Genomic DNA, 17,936 nt, shown 5'->3' on the forward strand with positions numbered 1-17,936 from the left:
AGGCATTTCCTCTAGGGTGCTGCTGCTTTAGTTACTGTGTTAACTGGGTTTCTTCGGTGATTTCAGCTGTCTTGAAATAATCACTCTCAGCTGAGAATCCATCTGAAAGTAAAGGCTCAAACCCTTTAAACATGTTTAGAGAGGATGTAGTATTTTTTAGCTATATGTAAATTGTCTATCAGCCCATAAAACTCCAGTATTACCCCTCACATTTGGAGGAGAGAAGCCCAGAGTCACAGATCCTCTTTGGGGGACTGAGCAGGACAGGAAAGGGACAGCTGGTGAGGAACACAGCCTTGCATCCTACAACAAATGAGGAGAATTCCTCCTGGCCATTGCTGCTCTGGGTGTTAGGAGAGATGGTGTCCTGGCTCCAAGTTTTATGCTTTTATTATGAAGTTCAGGCTGTCTTTAAGGGAGCAGAATGACCAAGAATATCTTGCTGTCCAAAGATGACTAGGGCCACAGGTCAGATGTGTCTGTTCATTGTACCCCATCAGCATTTTGGTGCATTTAATGAACAGTCTTGAGCTCTTCTCTGCAGAAAAAGAAAAGCTTCTATTCACTTTGCTTCTTTCTTTTCATACTAAATGGAAGAGAGGCATCTTCATTCTGAAGAGATCCATCTCATACTCACATTGTCTCAGATGAAGAATGGCAATGCTCTCCTGCTTTGCTCCTTTACTTCTGGTTCAAACAATTTGTGTGATCATGGGGCCAGATTTTCTGTTGTACATCTTTCCCTTTCATGGTTTAAGGCCTCCTTCAGCTTTCCCCTGCTCTGTGTGCCCAATCCCTAGCTTTACACACAAGATGAAGATGAGCAAAGCTGTATTCGTCATGTTAGTCTATTACCAGTTGGACTTTTGAAGTCAGCTGGCTTCCCTCTTTTCTAAACATGTCTCCAGGTCCATTCAGTACCTTAAGAGGCCAGCCAGAGTGTGTTTGCATTGCCAAAGACATCATTTCCACAGTTTGTTGTAAGAAGAGGGAAAAAATCAAGAGCACACATCCCAGCTGCCAGCACTGTTGTCCCTGCTACAGAAGCAGCTGAGTTTGTCCACCTGATAACAGCCCAGTGTCATTGTTCAGGAGGAATTAATTTGGTGTAGCAGACCAGGCCAAGCACACTTTGTTTGCCCTGAATGTTGAGCAAAGGGGAGCCTTGGTTAAAGGGATATGCAGTTGCTGTGGTTTTGTGAGAATGCAGATGTAAAGGGAGATTGGAAGACAAAGAATGTGACTCTGAGTATTATGGCTGGCCAGTCTGTCATCCTGAGGATCAAATTCTGTAAGTTTTGGAGTTTTTTTCCAGCTGGCAGTTAGATGAATGAGCATCACTAGTGAGAGAGTTTTCTGGACAGGGTAAGAGACATTTTATCAGAAAGGTACACAGTGGCTGCTGAAAGTGGTTTCCTTACTGGAAACCTAAACCAGTGTGTGCCTGCTGTAATCACAAATTCCAGAAATTCTGCATGACATGCTGTTACTGAAACGTGTTGGATTAGTGCAGAGCTCTCCCAGAGTCTATCTGTTGCTGTATTCTCATATGCTGAGAAGTGATGATCATGCTTTGTTTTCTCACATTCCACAGTGCTGAGCCTCTTACAGAGCAAATTGAGTGAAAGGCAAGATCTGCACCACATTTTGCAAACACAATAAATTCAAGTGCTTAAAGGATTATAAATATCTTAATAAGAAGGTGTGATTTTGACTCCTTGACCTGGACTCACTTCCAAATCTACACCCAACTACAGCTGGTTATGTGGGCTGGGAAATCAAAGAATTTGAGGGTCACATCACTGGGTGACCTGAAGGACAGGCAAACCTGGTTGGCACTGGCTTGGTGAGCCCACCTAGGCTCAGGTGTCACTTTGGGTTGGTTTCACCATCAGGCTGATAACTGTTCCATAGATCAGTAATGAAGAGCCATCCAATCCTGGAATGTATGTAGGCCTTTCCAATAGAGGCAACAGTGGAGAATAGCTGCTGTTGTAGATTGTTACCTAAAAAAAATCTCTCTTTTTGAAGTAGCTGGAATGCTACTGCTATGAAATTTGTCCAGTTCTTTTTACTCCTGCTTATCATTTGCACAAGAAACAATTCAGAGGTTCTTATTCCAGGAATCATGCTTTTTTGCATTCTTCAGCTTATCTTTCTTTTGCAAAAAATATTCACTGCAGCAGCTGAATAAGCAATTATTGCATCACAGAAGTCTAAGGTTATGCAGATATTAACCTCATTTCTTGCTTTGAACTCCCACAAGTTATTGCAATCCTGTTGAAAAATCCTTTTTTTTAAAGCAACATTTTCTTGTATACATCATGTCTGTGAAAACATAGTTCTGAACCAGCATATAAATGCATCATGCACAAATAATGTTTGAATATTTTTGACTTTAATCATGCCCTATCTGATAGATTTTCTTCATGACATCTTTTGTAAAATTAGAGGACTTAGTTCCAGCTGTGTTTCTGCTGTCTTCTTCCCAAGACTCCTGAAATCTCTCTCACAGTCCAACATACACCAGGTATCCACTAGGACAGACATCCTTGCTGTTGCCATACTGACAGAGCTCAAGCTGTTTTGGATGCCCTGCTGCACATACCTTTGTACAGGAACAAAGGAGGGATAAAGTTGCATTGGATTTTATCCAAAGTGAACCTGGGATTTTCTGAACAAATCAGTAAGCATGCAAAATTACTGCATCTGATGAATGATGCTATTAACAGAGCTCTGGTTTATCCTCATATTTTTCTGTCTTGTGATACCACAAAGCTGAATCAACATTCCTCAATTTTACAAAATGGATCTGACACCGTGTTTTGGCATGTTACAACTTTCCTGTAGGGTTTCTCCATCCAAATAAAAGGGCACATTTAATCTGAACATCTGATGATGCCACCAGCATTTCCCATAACTGCACTGTCTTTAGGATGCCTGAGATTTCTGATTTTTTGATCGTCGCTGGCACTGCAGGTCTGAGGTGTGCCAGGAGCCCACCAGCTGAAGTAAGAAATGTGGTTAAGTCAAGAAAAAAACCCAAACTATTATTTTCAATGAGATTCCTTGAGTTGTCATAATCAGAGTAGTTTCTGCCTTGTGCTTCTCACTGCCTGATTCTTTGCCCACCCTGCAGTACCAGCTCATAGTTGGGAGAGGCTGCAGGGAGGCCACAGCTCCTCTGTGCTCTTGGTCCCCTGAAGAGGGTGAAGAAGGCACAAATAGCCTCAGTATGAACTTTTTGCACAAGGATTTCCAACTGGCACATGAGTGTGCACGCGTGTACAGCTGAATCAGCAACAAAACTGCACCTGGGAGATGGTCTGTCCTGTTTCTAAGTACTTATTAGCAGATCTTAATGCCCAAATGGAATTACTTCCAGTGCAATCAGAGGTTGACACCTAATATGTGAGACACACACTTTGAGATTTTGAAAGAGTAGGGATTTGCCCGTGAACTACTGTTTTTAAACCAAATTGCAAAGCCAAGAGAAAATATTTTTCACTGTTTAATTGTTACATTTTAGAAGAATGGCTTTGAGGGTGGAGCACTTTTTTTACTGCTTGTTTTTCACTTCCCTCTATTCTCAGGAGATGTCTGGCAGGATCTTTAGAGGGTATGAATTGTGATGTCACCAAAACAATGGGCCTGGACCACAGTTCTCCTTCAACAAACTCTCCATGATCCTTCTTTGCTTGGATGCACTCCTTCAGACAAGCTTGCTTAGCTTGGCCTGCTTTAAATTCTTGGGTTATTTGGTTGGAGTAGAGGTGTGTTGCCAGGGCTTGGAGAGAAGAGCTGGTGTCCAGAGCCAGGGATTGTCCTTCTGGGGAGGAACTTGGCTAAAGACTCATTTGTACAAAGCCCTGCAAAAACCTGCAGCCAGCTCTGCATTTCAGTTAAATGTGTATCATTTTTCAACACGCTTAAGATTGATTGCAGACAGCAGCACTAAAAATAAGGTTATTTGTGATGCTTTGTATGAAATTTGATGCATATGAGTTTGTCAGAGAGTGTCCCTAAGCCCAAAGAAGAGCTCAGACACAAATGCATGGATTTCAGGCAGAGTTTTATTTACTAGACTAGTTTAATCCGAAGCATTATAAATTGCACTTAGCTTTCGGTCACTGGCATGAATTCTGGACACACTGAGGGATTCAAGAGAAATATTGCCTTGACTTAGTAATGACAGAATTTTGACCATTATTTTGGGTAAGACTAGAAGAATGACCTGGGTCATAGAATACAGAGCACTGTTACAAACCAACACTTAAATGCAATTCTGTTTGTATTCTGTTATAATGATTTTCTTACTAAAACGTGTTTGCTTTACTTGATCCAATAGTTTTGATTATTCTTTACTGTAATAATTCTGTAATACTGCTATTTTTGTTGACAGGAACTCTGTCCTTTCACAGGTTTTACTTATCTATGCCTAAAATGATCTGTTTCTCCCAGTTTCTCCTCATTTAGCAGGTCTTTGATTCCCCTAATCATCCTCCTAATCTTTCTTTACACATTTTTCATTTTGATGTAATCCTTCCTAAGCAGGGAAAGCCAGGAGTCTGTGCAATACTACAGAGCTTTGCACTATAGAATTGATAACTGCCTTAAGAGTACCTGCCTCAAAATACCTGATGCATCCTAAAATCTCACTTAACTCTTTCATTTTTGCTTTGAATTATAATCACTAGTTGGGAATATAGATTGTTTCCTGCAATTAAAAAACAAAACTGAATTACTGGAGGGAATTACTTTCTCTATGTGTTTTCATCTGCTTTTGCCTTCCCCACATGTGAACTCCTTGATGATCTCAGATGTCTTTTCCAACCTGAATGATTCTGTGGTTCTATGAAGGTGATCAGCTGGTACTTTCCCAGATCTTCTCTCTTGTCCTTCTTGAAGTCAGGGAGACACTTGTTCTCCTTTATCCTTTGGGAGCTCCTCTCATTCACCATGAGCTCCAAGACCATTGTGTGTAGCCTGGCAATGTCACCATCCCTGTCCCTCAGCACTTGTGGGTGAAACCTGTCAGGGCCATCAGTCAAACAACTTAGGAAACAGAGAGAAATCATAGAAAGCTGTTCCTCTGGAGAACCAAAGAGGGTTTTTTTACATAGTTTGCATATTTGTTACACAAGGAGCTGTTCAGTGTTCAGACTACAAGACAATTAATAGAAAAGTGTGACTCCTGTTTTATTCCAAGTTCTGATACACCTGCTGTGCGCTGAACTTTTGCTCTTGGAACATGAAGCAAACCTGTAGTGCTTGTCAGTTCATTAACAGTATTCAGTTTTATTAAATTAGAAGCTTGCAAAAATATACTCTGCACAAATAATTGTCTTTGGGGTGGTTCCCCTTAGTTTCAGTGTTGGTGTAAGTTGGTAACAGGATTAATTTTTTTCATATGTTAAGTGATCAAAATACCATGTACTTTTTTGTTCCTCTCTACAGTACTTTTGCATTTGCACAGACATACTTCTGAGTAAAAAACTGAAAAGAAATTAACTGGATAATAACCTCAGGAAAAAAACAGTTCTGCAAATTTCCTTGTAATGAGATTAATTTTTTTTCTATCAGGTATTTGATTTATCCTGTATTTTTGAGAATTTTAAAAGGTTGCTTATTGTTACTGCTGCTTTTAATAAAGGAGTGCAATACCAAAGATCCTTTTATTTGGCAGGACAATCTGAACTGGTTTCTGCCTGTGTATCAGTCCTTAAGCTGTGTCTTTGTGTGGAATGTTAGGAGAAAATGCAGCTGGCTTCACCAAGAAAGGAAAACCTCCAGCACTGGGCTGTATTGCAAGGTGCTGACAGGTGCTTTGTTTGGCCATGGCTGCCTTTTGTATGGGTGCCCTGTTTTGTGTATGTAAGTCAGGAGGGAAAAACTGACTTGCTTCTGTTTGGTTGGGGTTTTTTAACTGGCAGATGCAATGCCACTTGTTAAGATTGTATTAAATATATTGTGTTTTTCTCTCTTTCCTCATTTCTACAGATCTGTCAGTGGAAGAATGCTGTGACAAGGGTGTTGAATGGGCAAACAAAAACAGAATATGTGCTTCTCTGCCGTTAATATCCGAGTCTAGAGAATGCAGGTAAGTAGTCACATATTATGTATTAAAACACAGTTTATACTCTGATATTAAACCATAGGAATGGCAGGTGTTAAAGCTAACTTAGAAGATGAAGCACCCAACTCTTACATCCCAGCTTTTCAACTCCATATGTAGCTTTGGGGAGTACTTCCTGAATAGGTAATTTTCATCCAATTCAGTCCTTTTAATTTTTGGTGTAAGTCCAGCATAGATTCACCCAGCCCTGACCCATGTGGCATGTACTGTCTCTTGCTCAGAGGTTTTCCCTCTGTGCTCTGCTCACAGGGCTTGGGCTCTGCCTGCAGTCAGGGTATCTCCAGGCTGGTTGTGGATCTGGCCACCTGTAGCTATGATATTTTATGAAAAATCCTTTGCTAGGATTTTTCCCTCCTGGGAAGCTGAGGAGCTTCAGGAGAGAAATGTAAACAATAACTATCTGCTGCTGTGGAATGCCACAGGTGCATCTTCCATTGGTCCATGTGGATTGTTTCCAAAGGATGACCAATCACAGCCACCTGTGTCGAGGCTGTGAGCAGTCACAAAATTTTGTTATGCATTCTATTCTTGTTCTTTCAAGCCCTCTGATCAATCTTTTCTCTCTGTTCTTTTAGTATAGTTTTAATGTAGTATTTTAATATAATATATACCTTAATATAATAAATGAGCCTTCTGAGAACATGGAGTCAAGCCTCGTGTCTCCACACATGGGGCACCAAACACAACAGCCACCTTTCTGGGCAAATGTTCATAAGGGAACACAGCAGATCCTGCACATGACTAATCTATGATTTGAATAAGCACATGTGTGTACTTTATGTAGGATAAATCATAAGTACATATGTGAGGCAGCCTTCTGTGGTGCTGCACAGGTAATTGTCCTGCAGTCCTTAGCTGAACTAAGCTTTGATTTCCCCCACAGAGTGATTCAAGGAAATTCCTAATTAGTTCAGCTTAGGAAAGGAGCCTACAAGAAAGATGGAGAGAGACCATTTACAAGGGCTTCACACTGACAGAGAGCAGGCTTAGATTAGGTATTAGGAAGAAATTCTTCCCTGTGAGGGTGGTGAGGCCCTGGCACAGGGTGCCCAGAGAAGCTGTGGCTGCCCCATCCCTGGAAGTGCCCAAGGCCAGGCTGGACAGGGCTTGGAACAACCTGGGATAGTGGAAGGTGTCCCGGCCCATGGCAGGAAGGGTTGATGAGATGAGCTTTGAGGTCCCCTCCAACCCAAACCATTATGTGTTTCTATGATTCTATGAAATGCATTTGACTGTAGAAAATAGAACCCTTCATTTAATATACAGATTTCTTAATTCTGCTGAGAATTGACAGGATATTTCTGTTTGGTAATCTACTAAATGAAATAATGAAAGCAAATGTTTAATTAAGATTTTGATTCTACTGCATCTCTTATGTTATTATGGCATTTGTACTTTTTATGTCAGTGATCATTTGCATTATTTTTGCTGTTACATGCACTTGTTACATTTAATTAGTGTGGCAAACAACTGGTAGTTTGAGAGGCAGAGAAATTTGTATTTGAAATACTTTGCTTTGCTCCCCCCTACTCAAACAGACTGCAGTGTGATTTAGCCTTGGTAATTATAGAAGGGTTGAGTTGATCTTTATTACAGAAAGAATGTGTCTTCCAGGGAAGCTGATCTGTGTTTTCTGACTTTTGCATTTACACTGGCATTGAAAGCAGCCTCTTACGCAGAAGAATTGACAGATAGGAAATAAATCCAATTTAGGAAATAGCTGAGGATTCATAAGAATTACAGACAAAACAGAGGCAGGAAAAACAGGAAACCAAGTTTATTGAACAATCTGGGAGTATCTTGATGATTTAATAATAATTTGATTAATGTGAGTTGAGATTCTGCTGCAAATAATTTATTCTTCAAAATATTTTAATTTTAGAGACTTACTAGGACTTCATACGAACTGGAGAAAAAATTCACTAATGATCTAGCTTTTGTGCATAACTGAGATGTAGTTAAGAAAATTACACTAGTAAAATAAAATGCACATATTCTGTGAGAGGTATGAGCACTTCTTGACAAAACCTTAAGTTGATAAACTCAGTTTGGTTGCATTTATTCATGACTGCATGCTCCCCATGAAGCTTGGTTTTGCTCTAAAAATCACTAAGTAAAATTGGCACCTTGGAGAACTTTTAAAAACACCAATATTATTCTATTCCAGTTGTAATTGCAAACTGGCATATCTGTGAGAGGTACAGAAAAATCACTTTAGGATGCCATTTCAGACACAAAGGTCAGGGCCAAATTCTGCTCCTAATTTCTGTTGTAACTGGAGCCAGGATGAGCACTGAGGGAGCATGACTCTTTCTGAAGGCACATGAGGGTATTGACACTGATGTTGTATCTTTATTCCTGTTGCTCAAAGATGGGAACAGAGCTGGGTTCATGGCCCTAGCTGAGATCTAGGCCGGTGAGAATAGGGGATTGGGAAACAAGCTGCCTTGTTGGTCACAGATTTTCAGAAGGACTTGGTTCCTTCACAGACTCCTGCATGAAGTGGAAGCTGCTGGGGGCCACATGTCAGCATTCCTGGGGTTGTTTAGACCCCAGCTGGGATCCCCTGGCCACCCAGTGCAGTGCAGGGTTCACCATCTGACTTGAGTGCTCTAGAAAAGTGGGAGGGTAGAAAGCCATATCCCTTGATGCCAGGGGGAGTTGTTTGCCCTGGATATTTCACCTTCAGTTTGCAACATTAGCAGGTGAATATAAGGGGAAAACGCATTCTGAGGTGAGCAGGCTTGATAAAGCTCCTGAAATAAAAGAGATTTTTTTGCAGTTATTATGCAAATACTGTGCAACACAGAAGAGAATGGGTGTGAGTGCTTTCCCCAGTGTGCTTTACAAGAATTTCCACGCTTGTTTTGAATCATCTCTTTAGAATAGGAATATCAGTGGTGTTTCGGATCCAGTTGCTCCCTCAAAGGAAGCCCAGTGCTAGAGTCTCTTTGTGAGGAACCAGCTGCTTCATTGAGCTGGAATTGCATCCTCTTGGCTGTTTCCCAACCATTTGAAATACATCCATAGTAATCATAGAACCATGGAATGGATTGGGTTGGAAGGGACCTTAGAGACCATCCAGTGCCACCCTTTGCCAGGGACACCTTCCACTGTCCCAGGCTGCTCCAAGCCCTGCCCAACCTGGCCTTGGACACTTCCAGGGATGGGGCAGCCACAGCTTCTCTGGGCACCCTGTGCCACTATTTCACCACCCTCAAGGGGAAAATGTCTTCCACAGAAAGAATTGTTTTCCAACCCTGTCATTCTCGTATCTGCCATGCATCCCAGGAACAAGGTGACAGTTCTGGGTTCCAGTACATTTGTAGTGTGGGAGGATAGAATATAAGAAAATAAAGATAGTGCAGAAAGTAATCTCACCCCTAAGGAGTTGCAGCTGGACCAATTATCAAAGATTAGGAGCAGGGCTGACTTTAACAGGCCACAGCTGCAACCATAAGAAAAAGAGGGCTATAAAAGAGTGGGTTGGCTGGTTGGAAAGGAATTGGAGTTAGTTGGCTACTTGGTGAGGAGGAAGGAGTCAGTGCTCTGAAGAGCTACCCATATAAACCACCCCAGGAAGGTATGAAGCTTTTGCAATAAGGAGATAACAATATGTAACTTTTGCAATAATATACTCTTGAAGTACTCTTCTCCCAAAGTCCCTTGTGGTTCCCAACGGAGCCAGCTGTGTCAGTGTCACTGAGTGTGGTGTGGTTCACACTACAGCCATGCTCAATTTTTGGCCTACACAAGGTGAGCCAGACCGTGTGTGAAGTTCACAAATTCCAAAAATTCCCCCTGGTTGCTCTACTCACTTTTTTTGTCCTACACAAGGTGAGCCAGACCGTGTGTGAAGTTCACTAAATTCCAAAAATCCCCCTGGTTGCTCTTACTCCTGCTTCAAGCTGAGACAAGGCTCTGGGCGCAACGTCTGCAATCTCTCACTGTGGTTTCTTGCCCCACACATGATTTTATCTCACTGCATTATCTCTCTGGACAATGTCAGTGTTTATCTCTGTGTCTTTTTGACTCAGTTAATACAAGTGTAGAATTTTAATGAGTAATATCTCTGGCTGTCATCACAGTGGGTCTTTTCCCATTCATTCATTTTCTCGTGGTGTGGTTAAACTCAAGGCAGCTGGAAAGAGCTGCCAGTTAATTTTGGAACTCAACCTGTCCAATAAGTCTTCTTCCTTTCTAAGTGAAGAGTTTTCCCTGCACAGATCTCTTAGCAAGTTAATTCTCATGCCAGAAACAGTCTATCTCCATATGGTATTTGCATGCCTTTAACAATGTGTAGCCTTTCTGGAATTACACCAGGAATAGCATTATTTACTGGTGTTGCAGGAATGCACGCTGAAGAATCCAAGGCTGGAAGACCTAGCTTGTTTTTGCAAAATCATTCTTTTTCATTTTGATATTTTGTCCAAGACTTTCCACTGTACACGTGAATAGCACTGACATAGCTTGAAGGAAGTGGAATGAGAAAGACAGAGGGTAATAAAAGTATATCAACAAGACATTGTTTTCAGTAAAAAAGTTAAATTTTAGTGCTTTTATGAAAAGAAGAGAAATAAAAAAATAGATGATTATGAAATCTGTGCTGGTTTAGGAGTGTATCCTCTAGACAGGAGAATAATAAATGTGAAAATATTGAGGATGCAAGTGGGTGTGTAGATTTTCATTTGGGAATTAACTCCATGAAAATCAGCCACATTGGTTAAATTTTAGCAGAAAGTAAAGTGAGACTATAAAACATTATTTCTTAACTTGATTTATAATCAAATTATCTAGTAGTGAAATTACTTTTAGATCAACATCTGAAACAACAAATAAGGATTTTTTTCAATGTCTTGGTGATTTTTGTTCACTAATGAGCCATGAATGAATCTCATCCTTCAGAAATGCATGATTTTACCTGAAATATCCTGAATGCATATCAGTTATGAGGCCTCATGCTCCTAAAGTTTCAATATTTAATGTTAGACAATATCTGCCATATTGTGAATACCTGTTTATTTTCAGAAAAATTCTATTGCTCTCTTTTAACTGAAAGTCAGAATAAGGCAGATAAAGAAAATACAGCTTTTGCCTTTTTAAAGTATTACTCTTAATTACAAAAAAAAACAAAAAAACAAAAAAAAAAAAAAAAAAAACCAAAAAAAAAAACCCAAAAAAAACAAACCGAAAGTCAGAATAAGGCAGATAAAGAAAAAAAAACAGCTTTTGGCTTTTTAACGTATTACTCTTAAAAAAACAAAAAACAAAAAAACCAAAAAAACCCAGACTTATAGAAAGGTACTACTTTACTTTCTCTATTTTTAGAGACCAATATTGTAATGGTCCACAGTCTGTCAATGGTACACCTGGAGGTATAACACCAAGAGACAAATCTAAATGTCCTGTTGGCTCCTTCACCTTGCTGGGGAGCAGAAAGAGAGCAGGTATTAGCTGAGGCTGGGAGACACTTGTGATTTAGGGAAGACAGGGAGAGCCCCTGCTCATCTCAAACTCCCTGGAGCCTGCCTTGCTGCTTGATCTGGCAAACAGCAGCACCTGGGCTGGTGGAAGAGGAAAGAGGAAGACCAGCACTGCGCAGGTATTTCCAGTATTTTCCCTGCCATCTTTCAAGGAGTTCTGCTCCTGTTACTGCCACACTGGTGTTTAGAGTCTCGAGCAGTATTTGCTACCAGTGCAACTGGGCTGCAGGATTTGGGCAATGAAGTGTGATTTTATTGTTGTTGTTCTCAGAATGAACAAATGGTGTTTTAATCCAGTATCCAATTGATGTTTAATTCCTTATTACAGTTGGGGTGGACCACATGACTGATGAATACAGCTTTGGGAAACATTTTAACAAACTTTCTTGTTTTGGTTGAAATTGCCTGTTTTTCAGAGATTTCAAAGAGTTGGCTTGTGTTTGAAAAAAACAAAGCCACACCAGGAATCAAACAGATCTACTGAAAGACTGCTGTTGTTTGTTTATTTGTTTGCTTGTCTGTGGCTGACATATCTAGCTCCTCAAGAGAATCTGAAGGGGTAAAGAGGCTGGAAAGTCTCAGCTCCCACACTCTTGGGCTTGGAGTTCAGTTTTCAGAAGCTTCCAAAGCCCTGAAAGTCAGACCACCCTGGAGCTGGGCAGGGAATGGAAATTCTGCTTCAGAGGGAATTTCAACAACAAAAAAGCTACATATTCTTCCAAACTGGAACTAAATCAGATATCAAAAACTTCAAATATCCTGCCAAATAAAGTTACTGGCCTGGACTTAACTTCTTGCTATGATTTTAGGGTCCATTTTTGAATAATTTGTTCATGACTTTATCCTGGCTTTTAGTTCCTATGCATTGATATATCATGGCTGTTTTTGTCCAGTGAGCCTGCACAGTCAGATCATTACTGATGATGGAACTGTATAATTTTAGAGTGGTTTGGGTTGTAAGTGATCCATGTACACTCTAATAAATAGGAATTGGAATCTTCAGGAATGTATCTGAACAACCTGGCCTCACCCACGTGCACAGAGATGCACAATCTGAGCCCAGAACCCACATGTCCTCTGCTTTTAGTTGCCTGGCCTTAGAGCTGAGGGAGCTGGAAGGTCATTTTATGGTCCTGGAGAGGAGGAAAACTCCTCCAGAGGGGATGCATGGTAAGCCATTTATCTCAGGTGATGGTGGGAGAAGCCTGTGGTTCAGTAGTTCCACTAACCCACTCCTCTTCCTGATATTATCAAAATTTCCAGCAGTGGGATAGGGGATATTCAGGAGTACAGGGTATTTTTTCTCTGTGTCCCAGTGTCTGTAACAGAAAGTAGTGGTGGAAGAGCTTTATCCACAAAACTACCCAGCAAAGCAGAGTTACACATAAAAGCAGAGTGGGGAGAGGAGAAAGGACTTCCCTGGGCTTTGTATTCACATGACAGTAGCAACCAGACTGGAGGAGTTTAAAGCCTCCCCATGCAGATTTTTTCCCCCTGCAGGAACAAGTTTCCAGTTTGTCCACTGACATTGAGATAAAATAGAATGATTTAATGAGCAGTGTAACAAAACTAAGTTTCTTGCTCAATTTTATCCTGTCTCCTCTCCATGTCTCCCTGCCCTGAAATATTTTTCTTTCCCTTGTCTCTTTTCCTCTTGCTTGCAATACACTCTGCTCTTTCTCACTGTGATTTCCCTTGGTATCTTCATTTCTCTCCATTATCTCCAGGTGTCCCACAGAACAATGTTCTGATCTTCCTTCCACATGCCATACCTGTTGATTTGGGGCAGCAGGTGTGAGGGAAGACTGGGATTGCAGGTTTTCACAAGACCCAGGGCCTGACTTCTTGTCACATTCATATTTTCTGGAAAAATCCCTTCGCCCAGGATTTTTCTCCTGGGAAGCTGAGAAGCCTCAGAGAAAAAGGAAAGCAATATTATCTCATTTGCTTCTCCTGTGTTTTGCTCCTTTGGAATGTGTTTGGAGATTGTTTACCAACAGGTGATTTTTTCATTCGATTCTGGTGTGAATTGTTTTGACTCATTGGCCAACAAGTGCCAAGCTGTGTCAGGACTCTGGAGAGAGTCACGAGTTTCATGATTATCTTTTTAGCATTCTGTAAATATCCTTTCTGTATTCTTTAGTATAGTACAGCTTAGTATTCTTTAATATAATATAGTATCCTAAAATAATAAATTAGCCTTCTGAGAACATGGAGTCAGATTCCTCATTCCTTCCTGCCACGAGGGACCCTGCAAATACAATAACTTCTCCCTTCCATCAGTCTCCTCAGCCACCAGCTGTTAGAAAACATGCCAGAATGCAGCCCTGAGTTCCTTGAGCCCCGAGACAGGTGTGGTTAAAGTTACCCATTTGTTTAAAAAAGTTGTTAGGGCAGACTGCAAGGTAGATGAGCAATGAAACTGTATTAACCATGTCGCACAGACAATCTGCCTCCTGCCAGAGAATATCTTTATGTTGTAACAATGCTCCCACAGAAACCCCTTTCTACACAAATAGTACAAGTACTAATTGCCAAGTGCTGCATCACCTGTTCCTGACCCACGTGTGGCATTGTTCTCCCCTTTGTTGCAGCATGACCCAGGTGCAGTGCTGCCGCAGCCAGCTGGAGAAGCAGTCCTGCTCCGACGGGGTCGAATTTGCCAACGCGCGTGAGGAGTGCGACTCGCATATTGCCAAAAATTCCACCTGTGAAGCCGAATACTTCAAGGTGAGACACCAGAGATACTCCTCTTTGTCTCTAAGAAGTGGAATTGAGGTTATTTAGGGTTGGCCCTGAAGGTTATTTGACTCGATTTGCATCACGTGAATATTTTTTTTCCCACCTGCACCTCATGTCTCTGTTAAGGTTGTTTGCATGGTCCTTCTATGGAGCCCTGTTCAGCAAAGCAGATTGTCACATTGCATTTTGGCTGAGGCAGAGGGGAGAATGCAAAAGGGTGGAAAATCTTGAATGGGTAATTGCTCAGAAAACTACTTTTGCATGAAAAGAAGACATCAGTGCTGTAGTGACAGATGGGTAAGAAACTCAGACGCATTTCAGACTTCAGCTTCCACTGAAGCATTGTGGCCTAAGGTCACTGGTCAGACTCATTGGTTTTCAGTATTGGTGGTCCAAAGGGGTAGGACTGAAGTTAGTTCTCTCAGAGTACTTATAATTCTAGCTTGTATAAGTGTTCTAAGTTAACATGACTTTCATTTACAGCTGGATGGAGAGATCTGTAAGCCTGTGATACCAGCATTTGATATCAGAATAAAAATGCCTGTTGTTGACATCTGCAATCAATCTGTGCCCTGCCCTCCACCTTTATTACTGTCTTTGCCTCTCACTGCCTGGAAGGGAGCATAGTTATACCTTTCTTTAGAGTATTTTTGGAAGAAAGTTCCACCAGTAAGATCCTGACTATGAACCAGTCATGAACAGCTTTGGTCTTGTTATGGATTTCTTTCCATGGTGATGAGAAGAGATGAGAATGATTTTAGTTCTTCCCACTGCTTCAAGACACTGAATGGTTCATTCAGTTAAAATAAAAAAACCTACTGGACAGAGGATGGCAGACAGTTTCATATTATAGAAAATTCTGGCTTGATCTGCTCCTGTCAGTGGGATGTCACTGATTCTAGGGCAGGGAAGTAATCCAGGGTCTCCCTGGGAGCAGAAGAAAGGTAACCCATGCTAATGAGGCTGACACTTGGGTTCTCCTGAGTCTGTCTGCACGTGTGGGATCTCCTTGTCCCATGGTGTCTCCCAGAGGGGCCATGCATCCCTTGTTGATGATGTCCAGGTCTTGGCACACAGGAATTCCTCTGTACAGCCTTTACTATCTGAATGCAGCACAAAATATTTCACCCTCTGTGTCAATATTTTGAAGGGCTCTGAGCAGATGAACAAGGACTGATGGTGAGGACTCTGCAGACCCAAGTGCTTGTTACCAAAGACAGGATTTTAGCAATAGAACTCTTTTAACCACATGCCACAGGACAGCTCTAAACCAGAATGCAGCTCTTCAAGGAAACCTACTGACTCACCAACTGCCTGATCTTTCCCTATTGAAATGTGTCAACATGAGGAAAAACACTTAACGGTGTTTTTGTAAATGGCCAGACTTCTTTAAAGATGGCAGATTTTGATAGTGACAGTTTTATCGTTAAACAAATTGGACTGGGCCTTGATCTCTGGCTCTGAGAAGAAGTGGCTGTCACGTAGCTGCTGTCCTTCCCCTGCAACACACAGCACAGGAGGGCTGTGCGGGTCTCAGAACACACTTCGGCCTTGTGTGATGGAGTGCTTGTTGCCATTAGAGCTTGCTGGTATTTAAAATTTACAGGTGATTGTGGAGTAATGCCCTGAGCCCACATTCTGTCCCTGTTTAATTTACTGGTATAAACATAGCCTGAGTTAATTAATCTTTGTGAGTCACACTCTGCCCTTCCACTCCCTAAGAGGAGCATCCTACACTTAACAGCTTCACTGAGGTAGGGGTACCTTTGAGGGTAATCTGATCCATGGTGGACATAGGTGACTTATGATCTAATATTAGTGAACAATTCATAATTTCTCTGTTGAATACATTTTGAATTTGATCACCTTGAGATGATCAGTGCCTGGAAGTTGTGTCTTGCTGTAGTAAACAAACTTGAATCTCTTTTTGCCTAAGTTGGTACATTTTTTCAATCTTAGGTCATGTCTTTTGGATCTTCTTTGTTTCCCTTCAAGGAAGCAGAAAGAATGATTTAGTAATTCAATTAGTAGGATTAATTGCAGCCCTTTGCAGCAAATGAGGCAGCAAATCTTTCCTTTGAATCAAAACTTGGGATTGGAAAGAAGATAAAAAGACCATATCTCAAAAATGTTTGCCTTAGCTTTTACACATAAAGGCAACAGGCATAGGAAATGATGGGCAGAATTTTTTTCCTCTGAGCCTTGGAAAAAAAAAGAGATGCAAAATGAATGATTAATCTCTAAAATCTTCATCAAAAGAAAGCAATCAATTTCCAGATGTGATGATAGTACACAAGATGTAGAAATTATTTTCTGGAAGTTTGTACCACAACAGCCCTGCAGAAAGGAGTGCAGCTTCTAGAAATTTGACCACCTTTAAGGTACTTGGACATTTTCCCCAAAATTTGGCATAGATCATTTCCAAAGGTTGAGATCTGTCCTTATCTCAAAAGTTATGTCATGAATATTTTGGTTGTGTGATAGGTGAGCACAAAAATTTTATTGCTTTGGACTGTTGAAAATAGTTTTAATTTTTGTTTAGCTCTTTAAGAGTTCTGGAAAATTCCTCTGAGTTATTAGTGGGGTTTTGGTTAGCATCTAATGGATTTCAGCAAGGGAGAGACCTCTTGTGGACAGACACCAAAAGCTGTGTTACTACAGGGTTCACACCAAAACTGGCTTCAATCCGAACATAAATAATAAGAAATATTGTAGAACTATTGTAAACTTTACATATTCAAAAGACCTTATTAATCTAAGGAACCTTAGACCTTATTAATCTTCAGGTGCTTCCTAATCACACCAAAAATTATATTTTCAAATTCCTGACGTGTAACTTTATTCCTTTGTCCCTTGCTGTGAGAAGGCAGTCAAGGCAGGACACAGCTGTCTACTCTTATCTATTCAAACATGAGGAGCAAGGCATGGCTTGGAAGCTGCATGGGATTTTGCTAATACTAGAGGGGGCAAAGTTTTATATTATTGTTGGGGTGACTTAAGAAGCAGCGGCCTATAGGCAATGAAAGGGTAGAGTAACAAGTTGATTGTTAGGTTGTACCATAAAGGAAAGCAGTGATGGTTCTAGCAAATAAGTAAATGGTCATCAGAACTTGCTTCCAGGCAACTGGCAGCCTTTAGAAAATGGCTGCAAACACCTCAAGAACTCAATTAATATGAAGGTTAGACTGCACTCCTGACTAAAGGATCAAAGGCTTTCAGAGCAGGCCAACAGCCAGGAAATTGGCGTGAAAAAGGAAACATTGAGATTAATTATACCAGGATTGTGCTAGTAGTAGTTCCATGCTATTTTGTGTCTTGGAATTCCGGAGTGGGCCATGAACATAACTTAAAGTCTCCTTATACTGCTGTGCTGTTCCATCAGTTCACCACCTGAGATTTTCTTCTATTGCTCTGGGAGAGGAGTACTTCTCTGAGACCATGAGGTCCCTTCCCACAGGAGACTGTTCTCCATGAACTTCTCCAGCGTGGTTCCACTCTCATGAGCAGCAGTCCTCCCAAAACTGCTGCAATGTGAGTGACTCCCACAGGCAGACAATCCTCCCAAAACTGCTGTG

At 41.1% G+C, this 17,936-nt stretch overlaps 1 protein-coding gene across 3 annotated transcripts in view; it reads left to right on the forward strand.

Annotated features, from left to right (window-relative positions):
* Nucleotides 1-17,936, forward strand: part of FBLN1 (fibulin 1) — a 74,763-nt gene that overhangs the window by 7,147 nt on the left and 49,680 nt on the right. For 2 of the 3 annotated variants that reach the window (XM_039708075.1, XM_039708076.1), the window contains exons 2-3: nucleotides 6,001-6,100; nucleotides 14,214-14,349. In XM_039708075.1, coding sequence (XP_039564009.1) covers nucleotides 6,001-6,100; nucleotides 14,214-14,349 — 236 coding nt within the window. Of the gene's footprint in view, nucleotides 1-6,000; nucleotides 6,101-9,650; nucleotides 9,720-14,213; nucleotides 14,350-17,936 lie in introns of those variants that run through there. The other variant, XM_039708077.1, reaches the window with a different exon arrangement.

The sequence above is a fragment of the Passer montanus genome, unplaced genomic scaffold (assembly GCF_014805655.1).
Source record: "Passer montanus isolate IOZ18808 unplaced genomic scaffold, ASM1480565v1 scaffold20, whole genome shotgun sequence".
In the NCBI taxonomy this organism is placed as follows: domain Eukaryota; kingdom Metazoa; phylum Chordata; class Aves; order Passeriformes; family Passeridae; genus Passer; species Passer montanus.